We start from the raw sequence: 20,817 nt of genomic DNA, 5'->3' as shown, positions 1-20,817 counted from the left end.
GGGCAACGTAAAATGACACTATCGGCATCCAAAGCAGGCCTATGGTCTGGCCACTTGTTAGTAGTCATGTTCTTTACTCTGGGGAGGAAGCACTAGTGTGATGTGTTTGGGAACTTCAGGATAAAAATAGCAAGCTGACCACAGACTTTCATTTCCTCTGTCAAGAAACCCCAAAGGCAAGGAGTAGAATTTTTAAAGTCATAACTTTATAAAAAAAGTTATAAATTCAAGGAATGAGAAGTATCATGGTAGGCAAAAGGGAACAATTTTGGAAAGTGGCAGAGAAAGCCATATGCATATTGTCTGTAGAGGCTGGGATCTTAAGGTTTGCACTATAGCCCCCCCAAAAGGGTTAAGAGTGGAGCCACTATCACTGTGTGCTATATAGGAGACTTTTGGTCCAGAGGGGAGAAGTGTCTGGAGTTCTTATAATAACTCTGAAAGTTGGTCTAGGAAACTCCTGATGTTATTTCCTCAAGCTCACTGAACCAAGGATCTTCACAGGGAAGAATAGGGCTCTACGATGTGCCTGCCTTATACTGAGTGCCCTGGCGAGGTTACACAGTGCACAAATAGTTATTGTGTCCACACACTGCACTCAAGTGATGGCTACTGGTCACTAGAGGAGCCAGAATCTAGAATCTAAGGTTAGAACCCTAATTGGGAGATGTGAGAATCTCCTCAGAGTGAAATAATTTCTGGGTCCACAGTTAATGTTTGACTGATGGGGAAACAGCTACACTTAATGTAGATTTATAAGGAGAAAATCAGCTACTTTAGGGTAAAGGTTTGGAGCTTATTTGATTATTGATCCATAGTGAATTATTCTTTCCCCTGGGATGTTAGCGAAGCAGTTTGGGCAAAATAACAGTTTACATATGTCTCCACGATACTTAAGAGTCAAAGTCAGGATTCACTGGAAGGAAAATATTGTTTAGAGGGATTTTTGGAATCCTCAGTAAAGATCTCAAAATGCCTGTCTCTTGTTTTCCCTTAGGTAGAAAGTACAAAATGGGACAAACTTAAGCCCATTTTAGAGTTGTTTTCTTGCCTTGTTTTTAGCAGAGATGGATACTGGTAAGATGTTTGTATTGATAAGTGTAATTCCAGGGTGTTTTATTGTCTGAATGCCTTATTGGTGACAGTTGAACTTTCTGACAGTTAATATCCAAAACATGGCTTTAGCTACAGTCAAGGAACTTTTCTCCATAAAATGACGTTTTTCAAAATTTTTAGATGAATCTTCTTACTACTAATTTCAGTTTGAGTTTTAATCATTTAAAGATAGGAGGTGAGGCTCTGTAGAAAGCCAGTAGTAACACTTACATTAGCTAATGAGTTAGGCTCAAGCGTACCAGATGTTTATAGTATACACTTGATAAAATTAGACCTCTGGGTCTTTGCCAGTGTTGAGAACTGAACACCCAAAGCAGTGCCCAAGAAATGGGGAATGGATTTATGTATCGAACAGGCAGCATCAGTGAACAGAGCCATGTAAATTGTTTTCTGAGGACAGCATTTAGTGAATCAATGAACTATTGAACAGAATTTTTTAAATGAAAAGGTTTTTTTTCTTCTAAATGAGAGCAGATTCACTATAGAGTTCTTTCTGTATTAATTTCTTTAGATACTGATGCAACCAAAGTCAAAGGCAGGCAGATATGGGAAAGGAGGTCTCAAGAGGTCTAAGAGGTGTACACTGGGTGCTGTTGAAAGAAAATATTCCTTTGCTGGATCATGACTAAATCACACCCTGCATTACTTATCTGGGCAGATTATTATATTTACTTATACAGATGATTTAGTCTTCTTTGCCCTGTGATATGGTTTGAGGCTAGCAGAGCTCTCAAAGTGGTAAATTATGCCCAGAGAGGCCAGACGGAAAACATAGTAGTCTGGCCCAGGGCAAGGGCAAGGTGTGCACAGAAATGCTAGTTGTTTATCCCAAGACTCAGAACTAATAACAGCATTGCCTTTGCCCATTAGAATTACAAGCCCAACTATAAGGGGAAAAGGTGCCCTGAGATCCTGTCTTAAAAGTCATAAACAACTCTTGCCTTATTTCCCATTTGAAGGATAGTGTAGCTAAATAGGCTATAAATTCTTCTAAACACAAGTTATTGGCATAAGAATAGTTTTTGTTTCAAAGAATTTTTAGGTATTAATGAGTACAAAGAATGTTTGCCTGAAGTCTTATTCCATATGTAATTTTAAATGCCATGTCTTTAGAGATATGGTGATAATCAAGTACAATTTTTAGTTGGCATGTTAAATATTTTGTTTTCTTTCCTACCAGATTTATCTTCAAGCCAGGATGAAGGGAGATTGGGCAAGACTCTTACGTCCCACACTGCAATTTGGTCTTGTTGCTGTATCCATCTATGTGGGCCTTTCTCGAGTTTCTGATTACAAACACCACTGGAGTGATGTGTTGACTGGACTCATTCAAGGAGCGGTGGTTGCAATATTAGTTGTAAGTATACAGGGCAGCAGCCTACATTTTGATACTGATAAGTTAATTTGGATATATAAACAGACAAAAGAAATTTCTCACTGAAAAAACTATAACAGGTGGAGTGTGACTCAGTAACTCTAGTGGGCAAGAACCCCAGTGGTGTTAAGTCATGATAGGATAGACAGCAGGTAAAAATTAGTAACTCTTTGCAAAAGTCATACAAATCTTAGAATTTTTATTGTAAAAGCCTCTAGCTATAAACTAGTTTTCTTTTTGGTATGAATTAAAACAATTAATTTACATGAAGAATAATTCATTAAGTATTTGTAGAATGAAACTATTTGCCAAAGGCATAACAATGTTCCCCTTGAATGTATACCATCTGATGATATATTTATCTCTGCAAATTGCTTCCTGCAGCTTGGTATATGGTTTATAAATTTTTGTAAATTATATCATTAAATATCTTGCCCTGTTCTAAGTATAACCTGTTCTCTCTGTAGGCTGTATATGTATCAGATTTCTTCAAGGAGAGGAATTCTCCTTTTAAAGAAAGAAAACAGGAGGACTCTCATACAACTTTGAATGAAACACCAACAGGAAATCACTTTGGGAACAATCACCAACCTTGAAGGGTAGCAGGTCACCCAGATGAAGCTGGCCTACTTTCTAAAGGAAAATGATTGCAACCAGAAGGCACGAGGATGCATCTTTCTTCCCAGTGTACAGGCCTTTAAGGGACTGCTGCTACTGCTGCTATACCTCTTCGATGCCCACTTTATCTGTGTATATAGTTCCATTTATCAAAATGATTACCCAATAGCTCTAAGTTCATTAAAAAATTTTCAAGCCTTCCACTAAAACAATGCCCCACCTGTACAATTTTTATTAAAAAAGTAATGCTTATGTACACATGTGTATGTAATATGCTTTCTTAGAATGTTTGATTTAAATATATATTAAAATGAGGACAACTGTTGAGATGGAAGAACTACGTCAACACTTTTAAGCATTTGTAGTCAACTATAATCAGACAGGTGGTAAATAATGTTTAAAATTACATTCTTTAAGTTCCTTATAAGTAGAGGCTAGCGGCAAACACAATATCTCTCTTGATTTTGGTGATTCCTAAGAGAAGAGAAAAGAAAAGGTTAAAACTTTCAAGACCACAAAACACAAAACTTCTTTCTAATTTACTGAGGATTTTAATGACAGTACAATATCCAGATTAAACTGGTGAGAGAGCAACCAAGAAAGTAAACATAATCTTGCTAGTCTAAAAGATACCTATACAGTATAGTTCACAGCTACCTATATGGTAGAAACTGAGGAACCAGCCTATGTGTATTTGGGGGAGTGGGGGAGGGGATGCTTAAAGACATTTCAGAAAGGACTAAGAGGTCAAAGGAAGTTGATCCAAAACGAGGAATCTTCACCTTACACATCCAAAGACATTCAGTTACCATGTGAAATTCTTTCTGGACTAAGGTAGGACAAATAGAAATATACTGCTTTCAGAATCTTCATTTGTAAAAAGTGATTAAATGAGCCCGGCCCTATCCATGTGGAAATGTAAGCCAGTTTTTACAAACCTTTTCTTCCAACACCAAAGTTGTTTGCAGAAATTGACCAACCAAGAGTAACAACATGGCTGCCATTCTTTGATGCGTAAGTTCATGGCCTTTCTTGGTCATGATTCATATGGCTCCCCTACCAAGCCAGCCTTTCCTGATCTGGTCTTCCTGTTCCCACCCTGCTATCCTACAGACTCAAGTATAATTATTACAAAATCCCAGTTAAAGCACATCACCCCAGTGCTTCAAACCCAGTGAAAATACCAGGGCTGGGAGCTACACAATCGTTTTTTTTCTCCTTCCAACCCTTATTTTTACTCCCTGCTCACTGTACCAGCCACACTAACCTCTTGCTATTACTTAAACATAGCAAGTATTATAAAGAGCCTGTAATGTCACTCTGGGTCATCTCATCCGTCCTCCAATTCTTTTCTTTTCCAGTAGATTATGACCATCTGATATATTTTAATTGTGGGCTCTACTGTCCATCTCTCCCACACCAGAATGGAAAGGTCTAAGAAGGCAGGGATTTCTATCTTTGTTCACTACTATATCTCCTAGTGCTTAAAATACACCTGGCACATAGTAAATGCACCAAAAAAATGCATGTAAATGAGTATGTGTGTGTATACACATACACACACACACACACAAAAAAAAAATATAGTCAAACTTTACCATATAAATCCTTTAAAATTTTATGGAAACACCATTAGTTGGTGCTCCAGGGCAATCTAACAAAAAGCACTTCAAAATTACCTAAATTATTAGAAAAAGCTTATGAACTCGATACTGACCTTCTGCAAATTTATTTTCCAGCTCAGTATTTCCAATGGCTTTTGCTGCCTGACACATCTGTCGAAGCAATTCTTCCAGGCGCCTCATACAACGAATTATGCTGCCTGGATGGAAAAACAAATCACTTGTAAAATGGATATAATCAGGAACAGCAGAGTTAAGAGGCAAGGCATAAGAACATGCAAGGATTAATTAGTACTTTGGGGCACTTTCTGCAAAATAAATAAGCTAGGAAACTTGACTAATTGCCAGCTAGATGTGAGGAAGACTACAAAGAAGAAAGGTTTAATTCCCACCTTTGATTAATGGTAAAGAGACAGATTAATAAAATGGTAACACGTGTTTTAGAAGCAGGTAAACAAAATGCCCTGGGAGAAGGAGAGAACAACTCTGGGGAAGGTTAGCAAACATGACAATAAATGAGGAGATGTCAGGTGGTGGCAAGGGAATTGTAGCTATTAGGAAACCCTGGGTATAACCTACTGAAGACACCTGAATACCATGCCTACTATCTTGTGGAGAGAAGGTAACAGGATCAGACAAGGTGTTTGAAAGGTCTTTCTTTTTGACCTTAATAGGTTTCATCAGTGCTTTCTTCACAGTATGCCCTCATGGAAGCACAAAGAGATAAACTTTTTGCTACGTATCTTGACTGAGTGAAATAAATGCTTGTATCAAAGCTTAAGCTGGGATGGTTGTGCACACATGCAATCCCAGAGACTCAAGAGGCTGATGATTCCAGGCTTAAAGCCAGCCTCAGCAACTTAGGGAGACCCTGTCTCAAATTGTTAAAAAAATAAAGGATTGGGGATATGGCTCAGTGGTTAGTGCCCTAGTTTCAATCTCCAGTACCAAAACCAAACAAAACCAAATCCAGCAACAACAAAACACTGAAGCTATAAACAGTTTCACTTCTGTCAGACTTGTAGAAGGGGTCTGGGATCACTTTTCCCAGTGCCACCTGCCTGAACCAAAATTGTCAGATTTCGCTTTTAATATCTGAAATACATTGGGAATATTGGTTATCAAAACTCAAGCTGTAGGGGGCTGAGGCTATAGTTCAGTTGGTATAGTGCTTGCCTAGCACATGTGAGGTACTGGGTTTGATCCTCAGCACCACATAAAAATAAAAGTTAAAAAAAAATTCAAGCTGTAGGAACAGTGAATAACATTTTAACTACTTGCAACACTAGAATAATTCATTAGCATTTATCAAGTTCTCGAAATCACTGCTTGATGTTTAAGTTTCCTTTTTTTCTTTTTAAATATTTTTTTAGTTGTAGATGGACACAAGACCTTTATTTATTTTTATGTGGTGCCAAGGGTCGAACCCAGTGCCTCACACGTGTGAGGCAAGTGATCGACCACTGAGCTACAGCCCCAGCCCTTGAAGTTTTTCCTTTTTACTTTTTAATGCCCCCCACATTGTTTCCTTTTTACCTTTTAATACCCCCAAAATATTATGTTTCCTTTTTATCTTTTAATGCCCCTCACATTATGTTGAAATATGCACAAGAGGGGAAGAACAGATGAGACAATTCAACTCATTTAGGAGAATGAAAACACAGGGAATATGGTGTTTCAATACTTAATGCAAAGCTCTTCTGAAATATTAATTCTGCTTTAAGGGCATAAGTGTGCGAAACTGTGTTTGAGGCTTCATGGTTTGAAATAGCAAAAATTTAAAAGTTTCCTACATGTCCAGCACTAAGAGACTGAAAACTTATGCAACTATTAAAATTATATATCTATATTCCATTTATGCAAGTTTGGATGCTATAAGGAGGACATGGGCACTAGCTCTGCTAAGGAACTGACAGGCTTGTATACTACTTACCCTAGACCCTAGCTGGGACAATGGGAAGGTATATAACTTATCCCTGCTTCAGTTTATTGCTATGAAACTGATTTATTTATTTATTTATTAGTTTTTGGTGGACACAACATCTTTATTTTATTTTTATGTGGTGCTGAGGATTGAACCCAGCGCCCCGTGCATGCCAGGTGAGCACGCTACCGATTGAGCCATATCCCCAGCCCCTGTGAAACTGATTTAAATAAAGTCACAGTTTATTATGGTTAGTTATTCTATATAAAAGTTCATGTAAAAAAAAGTCTAGCATTATGGATAATAAATATCCATGAATGTCAAGCGAGCTTAGTAATAAATGTAATAGGATGTAGTGTTTAGAAAGACAACTAATAGTATGTCTTTGCCAAATTATCTATTAGTTTATATTATCCAATCCAGTGGCTTATTTCACTTGAAATACATTATCTACATGTATAATGTCATCCATGTTAGCTCTGCTTCAAAGAAGTGAGCTGGGGTTTAAAGAAAAGATGACTACATAGAAACCTGGGTTCAGATTCTGTTGCTAAGTAATAGCTTTGTCATCTAGGCCTGTTTCAGTCAGCTTTGTGTTGCTATGACCAAAAGACCTGACAAGAACAATGTAGTGGAGAAAAAGCTTATTTGGGGCTCACAGTTTCAGAGGTCTCAGTCCACAGATGGCCAACTCCACTATTCTGGGCCCCAAGATGAGGCAGAAAGTCATGGCAGAAGGATGTGGTGGAGGAAAGTAGTTCAGAACATAGCATCAGGGAGCAGGGGTTGGGTGGATGGGGGGAGCACTCTGCTCACCAAGGACAAAATATATACTTCAAAGCCACACCCTACCTGTCTAAAGTTATTACCCAGTTAATCCATTAGTTCAACTACATTAATACGTAGATTAGGTTAAGGTTTCCCCTAACCCAAACATTTCACCTCTGAACTTTCTTGCATTGTTTCACATGAGCTTTGGGGAACACATCATATCTAAGCCAAAACAAGGACCTTATGCTGCTCTCTCTTCTACTTCTCATTTGTAAGATAAAAATACAATTTATTTATTTTTTTCTTATTTGTGATCCTGCAGATTGAACGAGCTATATCCAAGTCGCAATTATTAAGATTTAAGAGGGTACTCTCTGGTCCCTTAGGGTTGTCTCACTTAAGAGAGAAATTCTTTAAAAATGGCAAACTCTAAAGGAATGTAAAGTTACAGTAAGGCTCTTTAGCCAAAATATTAAAAGTCCATAGATTTTTTTATCCTTCTATCCTCGTATCAAAAGGTCTACAAATGGTCCACACAGTTCCCGGAAAAAACTTCCAGCTCTCAATTTCAGCCTGTTTCTACTATACAATTTTTAAAATTTATTAGGCTTCTATCAGGGGAAAGCTCACTAAATGAAAGACAAAAGCAAAAAGTAGTAGCAAAAAAGACACTAATTCCATAAAATCCAGCCATCAAACACTAGGGTCAAGAGTGGTATATCACCTCCACATATATTCACATCTTAGAATAACCTAGAAGGTTTTCCTATATGTTAGAAGATTTTCTAACTTTTTTTTGTGGTACTGGGGACTAAACCCCAGGATGCTTTATCACTTAGCTAAATCCCAAATAAAACCACCCCCTTTATTGTTTTTGTTTGTTTGTTCTGTTTTGTTTTGAAATAGTGTCTCACTAAGTTGCTAAGGCTTGCCTTGAGGTTGTGATCCTCCTGCCTCAGCCTTCGGAGTCAAAGGGATTATTACATCTATTACTCTCAGCCAGGCGTGCCCCACAGTGCCTGGCTGAGAGTAATAGATGTTTATAAAGATATTAAGGCATCAGGAAAGGTAAATATGTTTTGAGAAATGTTGGTACTATCCAACATTTTCTAAGTACTTATTTTGTGCCAAGTCTGTACTCTGAATGTTCTCTTATTTGATCCTCACAATTCTGTGAGATAAGTACTTTTGTTATCCCTATTTTACAAAAAGTGAAAAGGAAATGCTCAGAGAAGTTACATACATAACTTGATCAAGGTAAGGGCCACAATACAGGGTGGAATCCAGACAGTAAGATTTAAATGCCCAAACTGGGTGTGGTGGCAAATTCCTATAATCCCAGGTAGTCTGGAAGATGAGGCAGGATCCAAAGTTTGAAGACAGCCTAGGCAACTTAGTGAGAACCTGTTTCAAAATAAAAATAAATAAAATGGCTAAGGATGTAGGTCAGTGGTAGAGTACTCCTGGGTTCAGTCCTTAGTATTGCAAAAAAGATTTAAATTATGATAACCCACATAGGAAGGATTTATCTGGATTTTCTACAATTTTCTATAGTAAGTATATAATATTACATTTATAAATTTTAACATAATTAAATTCAGTTTATATATTTAAAACAACTAGATTTTAGTAAAAATTTTGATTGCTAGGTCATGCCAAAGAATTTACATTTATCTAACAGGTTTCAAGAACTAGGGAGTAATAAAAAATGGTAGGTAAGATCTAGTCAGACAAAGGGTATACCTTCTGGCAATCAAACAGTGTAATAATTTAAGTGAAATAGGGAACCAGATTACTACAGATTAAGAAGGAAATAGGAAGCAGGCAACTGACTACTCTTACCAAGAGACCAGATTACTACAGATTAAGAAGGAAATAGGAAGCAGGCAACTGACTACTCTTACCAAGAGACTGGCTATAAGAGGAATGAAGGACTGAAATGAGAAAGATAACAAATCTAAAAAATGGTATCAGCACCTAATATTTATTAAGTGCTATGTGACAGGCACTGTGCATAAGATTCTACACATATTGTGTTATTCTCACAATAAGAGCAATTATCCTCCCCAAAGAAACTGATGCACACTTAAGTAAACTTGCTCAGGATCATTAATCTAATGAGTGAGTAGTATTTAAGCTCAGGATTTCTGTTCTTAACCACTGTTACCTTGGTAGCTAGAGGATGGTATGGATTATTAAAGCAGATTTATATGCTAAAACAGCAGCAGCAGAATGGATGTGATTCAAGAATGAGGAGACTGGCAAGCAGTGTGGAAGAAGGCTATGGGATTCAGAGAAACAGGTGGGTTTCCTCTGAGGAAGATAAGATTAAGGACAGGTGAATTTCTAGGTAAGTTAGATCTAATAGCTTCTTCTTTCTTCTAGAACAGAAGTGATGAAAGGGAAAGTTGGGGCAGAGTTAAGCTGATGTTCAAGGAAAGCAGTGAGGATCTGGAGTTTCCTCTAAGGAAAGTGACAGAGGAAGCCCAGAAAGTCCTGCATGGAGGGGACAGTCTCTGGCAGTAGATAGACCCGAGAGTGCATTTCAGTGGTACCATCTATCACCTGAGTGACTGTACTCACTAAATGGTACTAACAAGTTATGGGAAAGACTAAATGAAGTACAAAGTGCTCAGCACACAGATGGTGCTCAATAACAATCATCTTCTACTGCTACTATGACTAGGAAGGTCTGTACTACTAAGATTACAGACTAGGACTTTGGTGGCACCAAGCCAAACAGCTTACTATTTCTGCAGTAGAACATTTCTGCAGAAGAACAGTAACAGAGGAAGTAAGTTACCCAATTGATCCAAGTTGGTGATGTATGAGGCAAAGAACAAGAATTCCAGTTACTTCCTAATTCTACCTCCATGGCTGGAAAAAGGGAACTATGAGGGACTTAATGGAAAGGTTCTCTAATCTAAACAGAGTGACTGGGTCCTCTCCTTAGCAGCCTCCAAAGAAATCAGGGGGTATGACAGTCCCCTCTAGTTTCCATTGTTATATTGAAGCAACTCATATTGACACTTATACGGTATTTCAAGATTTTGAAAGTTAGAAGAACAGATTATGATAAGGTCTGCTGTTTCTTTACTAGAAACCTTTAATGGAGAAAACAGTAATTTCACAGAAGACACTGTTTCTAGGTAGATATGACTGTGTCACTAGCCACTCCTAACATTGCTGCTACTATTCTGGAGGTGAGAAACGTAAGAGGGAGTCAGTACCTTTCAAGTCCAGGTTAATAGATCTAGAAGACTCCTGACTCTGCCCCTCCACACAAATCCTCCTATCTGAAATGGTAGAGAAAGGGTGTGTACTCTTTACAGAAATAGCTTCTCTTTCAACCTTGGAGCTAAGAAAGAGTTCAAGGAAGAATCTCGGATTTTTACAAGCTGGGAATGTGTAAAAGTTGATGATACTGGGTTTTTGCTGTGACCCTGACTGAGGTCCTTTAGAATAAGGATCTAAAAGAAAAAATGTTTAAGCAGGTCTTAATGGCATCTGAAGGATGGCTGCCTATGGTGAGACAGGGAGGATGCACAAAGCACCTTCAGGTTATAAGAATGTGAAATGGAACTTAAAGCAAAACCATGAAGTAAATATATGCAACCATTTTCACAAATAAGGGTCAAAAAGTTAAGCATACACTCTGGGAACAGGAGGCAGCCAGGAGTGCCACTAGTTATTGCTCAACTAGAAGGCAGTAGTCTCTAGCTTCATTGGTAAATTCCTGGCTCAATGAATGGACAGCACCTTCATCTCTTTAATCAGCTCTTATTCACCCCTCTATTGGTGTGTCCTTATACAAGGTGGCAGTTGTGAAGGCAGGTGGGGAGCCTATGTGTCTATTCTCTAACGGCCCATAAAATTTTGATACTATTAATTCAAAATACCAATAGGAAGAGTTGATGAGTCTGTTTCTATCATATGGTTCTGGATGGTTTGTGGTGTGTGTGTGTGTGTGTGTGTGAGAGAGAGAGAGAGAAACTAACTCCTGTAGACCCTCAATATTATCTTTTAAAAGTAGTAGGTACAAACCTGAATCATCAGAACATCACTCATGTTTTCGCTATATCACTTTTAACCTAAATAAATGAAAGCTACTCATTAAATCTTTAAAAGTAGGCCACAGTTATTAAAAAAACCCAAACCCTACAAAACCCAACAATGCCACTGTAGCTAGAAATTACTGTCAAGAGTTGATTACCTAGATATATCACAGGAACCTCAAACTCAACATTTCTCCAAAGTAAATGATTATATTTCCTTCCAAATGTCTTCCATTAACTAACCTATGAAAAGCTTCAATTTACTAATTTGTAAGGCAGAGATAATGGTCCCTAATTTGTGAAGGAAATAACGTATGTCAAGTGCTTAACAAATGTTGACACAAATCAATAGATGTTGACTAGTTATTTGTTTTCAGATGCTTTGAATACTGGCCTCCAATGCTATCTTGGAATGAAAGAGGGAATCCAGTTGCAGAAGCTTCTGTATATCTAGACATAGGGCAGGGGGTTTGAATAGAGGAGATAATTATCGTATTACCTACACAACCAGATAGGAAACACAATCTGATATTGTTTTAATATTTCTACACATTTAAGTAACTCACTTTAACTACTATCTGCGGAAGTTTCCAGAGGCTACACCATACAAAATAAATTATTAAGATAAAGTACAGAGGAGTGTACTTTCATATTACATTTTGTAAACACTTCAAATTCTGGAAAATTTAGATTTGACACAGTTTTGGATTACAGAGCAAATAAGAAAACGAGGCCACTAGTACCGCATGACACATGCAGTGGGTCTGGCTGTTTGCCCACAGTCTCATCAACAAATCACAGTGTATGTGTAAACATAAACCTGTTTGCAGCTGCCTAGAATAGAGGTTGTTCCCCAAAGGGATTAGTGAAGACTACTGTTTGGTATTGAATTCCCTAGAATCCTACTACAATCCTCTGTAACCCAATACTTATCACTCCCAGTTTTGAAAGTCATCCTGCCTCATCAAATAGGAACAGCCAGACTGGGTGCAAGATAAAAGCTTCAAAGCCATCTGATTCCCATGCTATCTGATGCTGATAAACACTAACCTACTATTGGTTTGCTACAAATCTTTTTTTTTTCTGATCCTGCAAGAGCAGAAATCAAATTCTTCCTAGTCCTTATATTTTTTTCCCCTTTTTCAAACAGTGATAAAATACATAACATAAAATTCACCATTTAAACCTGTTAAAGTGTTACTGACCTTTTCCAGATTCATGTTCACATCACTGTTCTGGAAGAACTAATTTCTATAAGATCACTCTTTAAGTAAGGGTACAATTCAGTGGTTATTAGTATATTCACAGTTGTGTAACAAGCATCACTACCTAATTTTAGAATATTTTGTATCTCCACAAGTTGTCACACCCAATTCTCTTCTCACAACCCCTGGCAACCACTAATCTGCTTTGTCTATGAATCTGTCTACTCTGGACATTTCAAATGAATGAAATCATACAATGTACAGCCCTTGTATCTGCTTTCTTTCACTCAAGCTTAATGTGTGCAAGGTTCATCCATATTGTAGCATGAATCACTACTTTTCATGACATTTTATAAACATCAGGGTTACTTAGTTCATACACAAAACAGTATCATACTCATTAAGGACAGAAAGCAGCAAATTTCTCTAGACAATATTTCTACCTTCAGTTTTTTGGCATCCCTAAACTGGTTACCTACAGTTCATGCCCTAATTTAATATTCCCATCTACTTTGGCCTGTGGTTAGGATCACAACTATAACCTGCAACTACTTACCACTAAATCTCAGCTTAGGCTGAACCCTATCTTGAGGGCAGAGATGTTGCTTCACACACTGAACTCAGCACAGTACCTGATCCCCAGTAAGGTCTCTGAATTAGTCATCAAATGAACAAGTATCAGATACTAATTACTAATTCACTTGGCACTCAAAATGTACCAAAATTTAAACACAAACATGTTAATAAACTATTATTCTATTATTAGCAGAAGTACCAAAAAACCCAAATTCATTGGAAAATTTTTTACCACACTGAGGTACTCTGTCCTAGGAAAGGACATATAAAGAACATGTGGCGACAGAGTTGGGCAGTGCACTACAAAGATTTTGCTTTAAAAATCCACAGGAGGGGGGCTGGGGATGTGGCTCAAGTGGTAGCATGCCTGCCTGGCATGCGTGAGGCACTGGGTTCGATCCTCAACACCACATAAAAATAAAATAAAGATACTGTGTCCACCTAAAACTAACTAACTAAATAAATAAATAAAAAATCCACAGGAGGCAGGAGGGCAGGAGTAGAGTGAATAATTTCAAGAGATAACTCATCACAGAGGCTTTCCTAATGCTCAACACAAAGCAACTTCTTTTTTCATCCTTCACGCACAATTAAAAATATAATATTGTTTATGCATAGTCAGGAAGTAGTAATAACTGGTGTTTTAGATCAACTACAAGGTTGGCAGATTGAAACGCTAGGCGTCAGCCCACAAAAATATTATGTTTAAATTCAGTTTAATAAAAATAAGAAACAAGTATGTTCTATCCTTTCTTAGGGGGACAGAGTAGTTTTAAATATAGTCTTCAAAATTCCTGAACTGAATACCATTATAAATAGTTCGCTAGCATTAGACATTCTCAAAACACATGTTCTTAATCATTACAGTGTAAACTAGCCCCAGTTAATGGTTGAAGAATACCTGTAACTACTTCTGAGGCTCAGAGTATAAATCAGGCAATTTTATATTTAAAAAAAATTAAGAATCTTATCAGGAACAAGTATGTTTTGAACATAGCACATTAAAAAATTCCAATGTAACTATTTTATGACATTAAAAAGAAAGACACACTACACTATGAGCTAGAGCTTTGAATATAATATTTTCCCCATCATATAAAAATGTAAAATAACAAGATAAGAGAATTCGGGCTGGGGATGTGGCTCAAGCGGTAGCGCGCTTGCCTGGCATGCATGAGGCCCGGGTTCGATCCTCAGCACCACATACAAACAATGATGTTATGTCTGCCAAAAAAAACTAAAAAATAAATATTAAAATTCTCTCTCTCTCTCTCTCCTCTCAAAAAAAAAAAAAGATGAGACAATGCTTATTTTGAAATAGAAGAACTAAATAACATGATAAAATTAAGGAGAAACACTATGATGGAAAAAGAAACTATTATTCTAAGTAAATCAAGGTTCTCAAGTTTTTTTGTTTATTTAATGATGTTTTGTTTTGTTTTGTTTTTTGGTATTGGGGATGGAACTTGGGGACACTCAACCACGGAGTCACATCCCCAGCCCCATTTTGTATTTTATTCAGAGACAGTGTCTCACTGAGTTGCTTCACACCTTGCAGTTGCTGAGGTGAACTCTGAACTCTCGATTCTCCTGACTCAGTCTGCCAAGCCACTGGGATTATGGGCATGCACCCCACCCCACCCCACCCCGTACCTGGCTAATCATGTTGTTTTTAAGAGTTAATATATATAGTCTGTCCCAACTTTAGAAATAAAAGATTTAGCTAATGGCATTTAGACCAGAAAAACATGAAAATCATGCTGATGTTAGACCTGACTTCAAGTTATAATTAGAAAACTGAATTTCTCAAATTCTTCAAACTTAGATTTGGAGCAAATTATAATCTAGAAATGACTTCCACCCAAATTCAAACGAGGCAGTATGCTGTGAAAAAGATCAATTTACAGAGGCAACAGGTACTTAGGCAGAACTATACAGCTTCAGGATTTATCATCTATATTGCGATAACATTTCCATTTAAGCATAGAAAAGGACAGAAAAAATAATACACAAAAAAATTTATAGAAATAACTAAATGTTATTAGTTAGTCTTAGGGTTTTAACCCTTTGATTTTTATTTAAAAAAAACCCTAATCTCTGCTATGTTTCACTATTGTTTTGTGTCAGTGTTTTGACTTTACTTGAGAAGCAGGTATTTATTGAGGCACAGAATTTCATCTGTATTTTTCAAAACGTTGGCTGAATGAAGAGTAGAACTGCTGTATTTCATTACCTTGATATCTCTGAAACACAAAAACTGCCATCACTGACCTAAGTTCCTGTGTGTTAAGCAATGTCCCCAACTAAGGTATGTCACATCTAACTTTTCTCAGACTCAACTGCTGCTACCTACCATGAACTATTAACTTTCTTACCATTCCTACAAGCATGAATTTTTTGTGGATGAAGATGGTATATTCTAGGGTAGGGTTTAAGGAGTCTTCAGGTGTTCAAAGTTTAATAATAAGTTGTTACAGTGATTAAACAAAGTTATCAACTTGTAGTCACAGAGGTCAAATTATGGTATGATGACACTGGCAAAATTATTTACCTTGAATTCCTTATGCAAAATGGAGATGATACTATTTACAATGAAATGCTATTTTAGTGATTAGATGCAAATCTTACAAAACTCTTAGTATGATGAGTTACTTTACAGTGACCTCAGTAACAAAATGCTCAGCAGAGTATTTGGGGCCTTTCACTAATTGATGGTTTAGAAATTTATTATCTTTAGGGAAAGTTCTAAGACACCACATTAAATTAATTAAAAAACAATGTACGATGTATAAACTATGACATTAAAAACCTTAAAACTGGGCTGGGGCTACAGCTCAGAGTTAGAGCACATGCCCAGCATGTGTGAGGCTCTGGGTTCAATCTCAGCACACATAAAAATGAATAAATAAATAAATAGATAGGTAGATAGATAGATAAAGGTATTATGTCCATCTACAACTTAAAAAAGAAAAAAAAAAAGAAGGGGGGAAAAAAACCCTGAAAATCAAAAACGAAACTTTAAAACCCATAAAGATCAATATAATAAAGCATCTTAATTTAGAACTTTTATATTCTATGGCAGACGCTCTGAAAGGGAAATGAGGAAAACTATCCCATTTGCAATAATCTCAAAAAAAAAAAAAAAAAAAAGAAAACACACTTGGCAATCAAGTCAACGAAACAGGTAAAAGATGGATACAATGAAAACTATAGAACCTTAAAGAAATCAAAGTAGACCTTAGAAGATGAAAAGATCTACCCTAGCTCTTGGACAAGCAGAGTTAATATTATCAAAATGATCATATTACCAAAAGCACTATACAGATTTAATGCAATTCTGATCAAAATTCCAATGGCATTCCTCATAGAAATAGAAAAAGCAATCATGAAATTCATCTGGAAAAATAAGAGACCCAGAATAGCTAAAGCAATCCTTAGGAGGAAGAGTGAAGCAGGTGGCATCACTATATCAGACCTTAAACTATACTACAGAGCAATAGTAACAAAAACAGCATGGTATTGGCACCAAATTAGACTGGTAGACCAATGGTACAGAACAGAGGACACAGAGTCTAACCCACAAAATTACAATTATCTTATATTAGACAAAGGTGCCAAAAACATACATTGGAGAAAAGATAGCCTCTTCAATAAATGGTGCTGGGCAAACTAGAAAAACATATGCAACAAAACAAAATTAAACCCTATCTCTCACCATGCACAAAACTCAAAGTGGATCAAAGACCTAGGAATTAAATCATATACACTTGACTGGCATGTGTGAGACACTGGGTTTAATTCTCAGCACCACATATAAATAAATAAAATAAAAGTCTATCAACAATTAAAAAAAAAGAATTAAAAGCAAGAATCAATAAATGGGATGAATTCAAACTAAAAAGGTTTCCTCTCAGCAAAAGAAACAATCTGTGAGGTGAGTGGAGAACCTACATCTTGTGAGCAATTTTTTACCCTTCACACATCAAAAAGCTAAACACCAAAAAAATAAGAAATAAAAACCCAGTCAATAAAGGGGCCAAGGACCTGAACAGACACTTCTCAGAAGAAGATATACAATTAATCAACAAATATATGAAAAAATGTTCATCATCTCTAGCAATTAGAGAAATGCAAATCAAAACTACTCTTCTTACTCCTGTCAGAATGGCAGCAATTATGAAGACAAATAACAATAAGTGTTGGCGAGGATGTGAGGGAAAAGGTATGCTCATACACTGCTGGTAGGACTACAAATTGGTGAAGCCAATATGGAAAGTAGTATGGAGATTCCTTGGAAAACTGGGGATGAAAAACCACCATTTGACCCAGCTATTCTTCTCCTTGGTCTATACCCAAAGGACTTAAAAATAGCATACTACAGAGACACAGCCACATCAATGTTTATAGCAGCACAATTCACAATAGCAAAACTAGATGCCCTTCAGTAGATGAATGGATAAAAAAATGTGGCATATATATACAATGGAATATTACTCAGAGAATAAAATCATAGCATTTGCAGGGAAATGGATGGAGTTGGAGAAGATAATGCCAAGTGAAGTTAGCCAATTCCAACAAAACAAATGTTCAATGTTTTCTCTGATATAAGGTGAATGACTCATAATGGGGTAAGGAGGGGGAACAGAGGAGGAACTGACAAACTCTAGATAGGACAGAGAGGTGGGAGGGGAAGGGAGAGGGCAGGGGCTTAGCAATGATGGTAGAATGTGATGGACATCATTATCCAAAGTACATGCACAAAGACATGAATTGGTGTGAACATACTTTATATACAACCAGAGGTATGAAAAGTTGTGCTCTATATGTGTCATATGAATTGTAATGTATTCTGCTACCATTTATTTTTTAAAAATTAATTAAAAATTCTGTGGCAGAGAAATTTAACCTCATCATAAAAATTACTGACTCATAAAATCAATAATGTATTATTTACATAATATTATCAGCTAGAAGTCATATAATATTGGGTATATCAAAATGTAATTTTTCTCAAATTAGACCTAAAAGCAATAGTAATAGTATTTTAAATATTCTTAAAATTTCTATGAAAGCCAAGCTCATTTCTTTTTTTTTTTTGGGGGGGGGGGGGTGGAGCGGGGGTGGGGTAGGGTGGGGTGGGGGTGGCAGGTACCAGGGATTAAACTCAGGAGCATTCAACCACTAAGCCACATCTCTGGCCCTATTTTGTATTTTATTTAGAGACAGGGTCTCACCGAGTTACTTAGTGGCTCACTTTTGCTGAAGCCGGCATTGAACTCATGATCCTTCTACCTCAGCCTCCCAAGTCACTGGGATTACAGGCATGTGCCACCACACCCGGCTATTTTCATTTTTTATAGTACAATGTAAATATCTAATTTACCAAATACAATTCACCATGAAAAACGTCTACAAAACCAATCTATTCCCAATGAATGCAGCATTTGTGAATAGGATTTTCTCCAAATATTCTTGTATACTTTTATTTCTTATAATTCATTTGTAATTATTTATAAGTTCTTTTTACTTTTTCACTTAAAAATTTCTCTCCAGGTAGATAACAGTTATTCCTCAGTTTCTTAAAATTCTGCTCATTAATTTTAATTTGCTTCATTCTGTAATAATAGTCTGAATGAAGCCATGTTTGTTATTACACATGCAATGATCAATCATTTCAGCTCTGCTATTTTTCATGAAATCTTATAGCAAACCATTAAGTTCTTACCAAGAGAACAAAAGCAAACTGCAAAAATATACACACACATATATATATAACTTACTAAGATCATCTCTCTATTTATGAGTGCAGACACTTAGGCACAGAATTATGTTCTGTTAAAATAGTTTCCTAAGTAATTTAGTAGAAGCAGACTGTGCTTATTGAATAATACAAAAGGTCTGTAAAAAATACTTTTTTTTAACCAACATGGGTAGAAGATTCCATTTTACTACCAAAATTTAAAAAAATATATTATTCACATTTAATTAAAACAAGTCTATCTTGAGTATATTTCTTATACTGGGAATATGTACATGTACACAAAATTTAACCATACCTTCAAAGACATCTGTCATTTTGCAGATGTGGGCAAAGGTAGCTCCAGTTGCCCAGGTATATACCACATCCATTAGGTGAGGTTTGAATGAGCTTAGGTAAGTTTCCTCATCAATTTCCAATTTTGCTTCTGCTGAAACTTTTGCAATTCTTTTAGCACATTCCTTTAAAAATAAAAGACAAAGCTAAAATTCCTTATTCATGATCTCCTACATCACTTTTTTCTTTAGGATTCCAAAGTCAGTATTACACAAAGTTCCCTATAGTTTAGATGTTATTCTGCAATTTGGATAGTCTTATTTCTAAGGATGCACAATGCTAAGTGATTAAACAGTTAAGCTTTTTTCTTCATGTTGAAGTGGCTAAGAAATATACCAAGAACATGATTTTCAGCCAGTTGTTTCTTTTCTACAAAACCTGAGAACTCTATATTAAAATTATTCAGAAAGTACCATTTAAATAATTTCTAATTGGGCTGGGGTTGTAGCCCAGTGGTAGAGTGCTTGCCCTGCAAGTGTGAGGTACTGGATTGATCCTCAGCACCACATAAAAATAAATAAATAAAAATAAAGATATTGTGTCCATCTACAACTAAAAAAAAAAAAACAAAAAAATGAAAAATCTCTAATTGTTCCATTAATAAGACCAAAACAATAACAAAGCATTTAGAAGAAAACAAATCCTATGGAAAAGTATATATTTACCCAGCAATACTTAAAAGTATATAAATCTTAACATTTTATTTTCTCATTTCTTAGTAACATTAAGAGATACTGAATGTTCCACTGAGAGCTATTTTTTATGATTTATTTAACTTAAAAGGCAGATAAAAAATAGTTCATTTTCAGGAAATAAAAAAAGACACAAATTTATTTCTATACAATACTGAGGCTTTGAGTATTTAGTGATAAATAACTAATGATAAACCAGATTTTAAAATGTTGTTATTAACTAGAATGGAAAAATGTGCCAAAAGTAAACTAAATGTATGCAATGCCATTTTTCCCACTAAAGAAGAAAATGATGTAAGCAATGAATTGTCAATATCCTATCCCACTATTCAGTTTTAAATCTGCATTCAGAGACTATATACAATTCATTGTAATGAGAACGTTTAATTACTAAAATGAAAATAAAAATGTTAATAAAACAGCATTAAATGACATGACTAACAAATGATATATTTAATCCCAACTACAGTTGTCTCTGTGGAATACTAAAGTACTAGGATTACACTATCACAACATTTATTTTACAATATACTATCTTACCTGCATTTGTCGAAGTGGACCTGCTAACTGTTCTGTCAATTTGGGCATCTCACTAGACTATGGAAAAAAAAGTTTAAAAATATAAGTTTAGAGTGCAGTGCATATCACCTGTTTTTAAAAATCAAACAAAGCTTTTGTGTTATCCATTAATATCAAATTATAATGACTTTTAGAGTCATTAGCATTTTGCATTTCAAATCAACTTTACAAGCAATATAACTTTTCATCC

At 36.1% G+C, this 20,817-nt stretch overlaps 2 protein-coding genes across 7 annotated transcripts in view; one reads left to right on the top strand and one right to left on the bottom strand.

Moving 5' to 3' along the window:
* Positions 1-3,337, top strand: part of Plpp1 (phospholipid phosphatase 1) — a 96,645-nt gene extending 93,308 nt beyond the window's left edge. For all 5 annotated transcript variants that reach the window (XM_077800249.1, XM_077800250.1, XM_077800254.1 and 2 more), the window contains exons 5-6: positions 2,297-2,473; positions 2,959-3,337. In XM_077800249.1, coding sequence (XP_077656375.1) covers positions 2,297-2,473; positions 2,959-3,087 — 306 coding nt within the window. In that variant the 3' untranslated portion in view covers positions 3,088-3,337. The remainder of the gene's footprint in view (positions 1-2,296; positions 2,474-2,958) is intronic.
* Positions 3,338-3,428: 91 nt separating this feature from the next.
* Mtrex (Mtr4 exosome RNA helicase) overlaps positions 3,429-20,817 on the bottom strand; it is an 89,113-nt gene continuing 71,724 nt past the window's right edge. For both annotated transcript variants that reach the window (XM_026385964.2, XM_026385965.2), the window contains 4 exons: positions 20,589-20,645; positions 19,319-19,481; positions 4,827-4,931; positions 3,429-3,583 (listed from right to left, as the gene is read on the bottom strand). In XM_026385964.2, the coding sequence (XP_026241749.1) occupies positions 3,531-3,583; positions 4,827-4,931; positions 19,319-19,481; positions 20,589-20,645 (378 nt within the window). In that variant the 3' untranslated portion in view covers positions 3,429-3,530. The remainder of the gene's footprint in view (positions 3,584-4,826; positions 4,932-19,318; positions 19,482-20,588; positions 20,646-20,817) is intronic.

This window comes from Urocitellus parryii, chromosome 1, assembly GCF_045843805.1.
Source record: "Urocitellus parryii isolate mUroPar1 chromosome 1, mUroPar1.hap1, whole genome shotgun sequence".
Taxonomy (NCBI): domain Eukaryota; kingdom Metazoa; phylum Chordata; class Mammalia; order Rodentia; family Sciuridae; genus Urocitellus; species Urocitellus parryii.
This window is presented reverse-complemented; position numbering and strand designations above follow the sequence as displayed.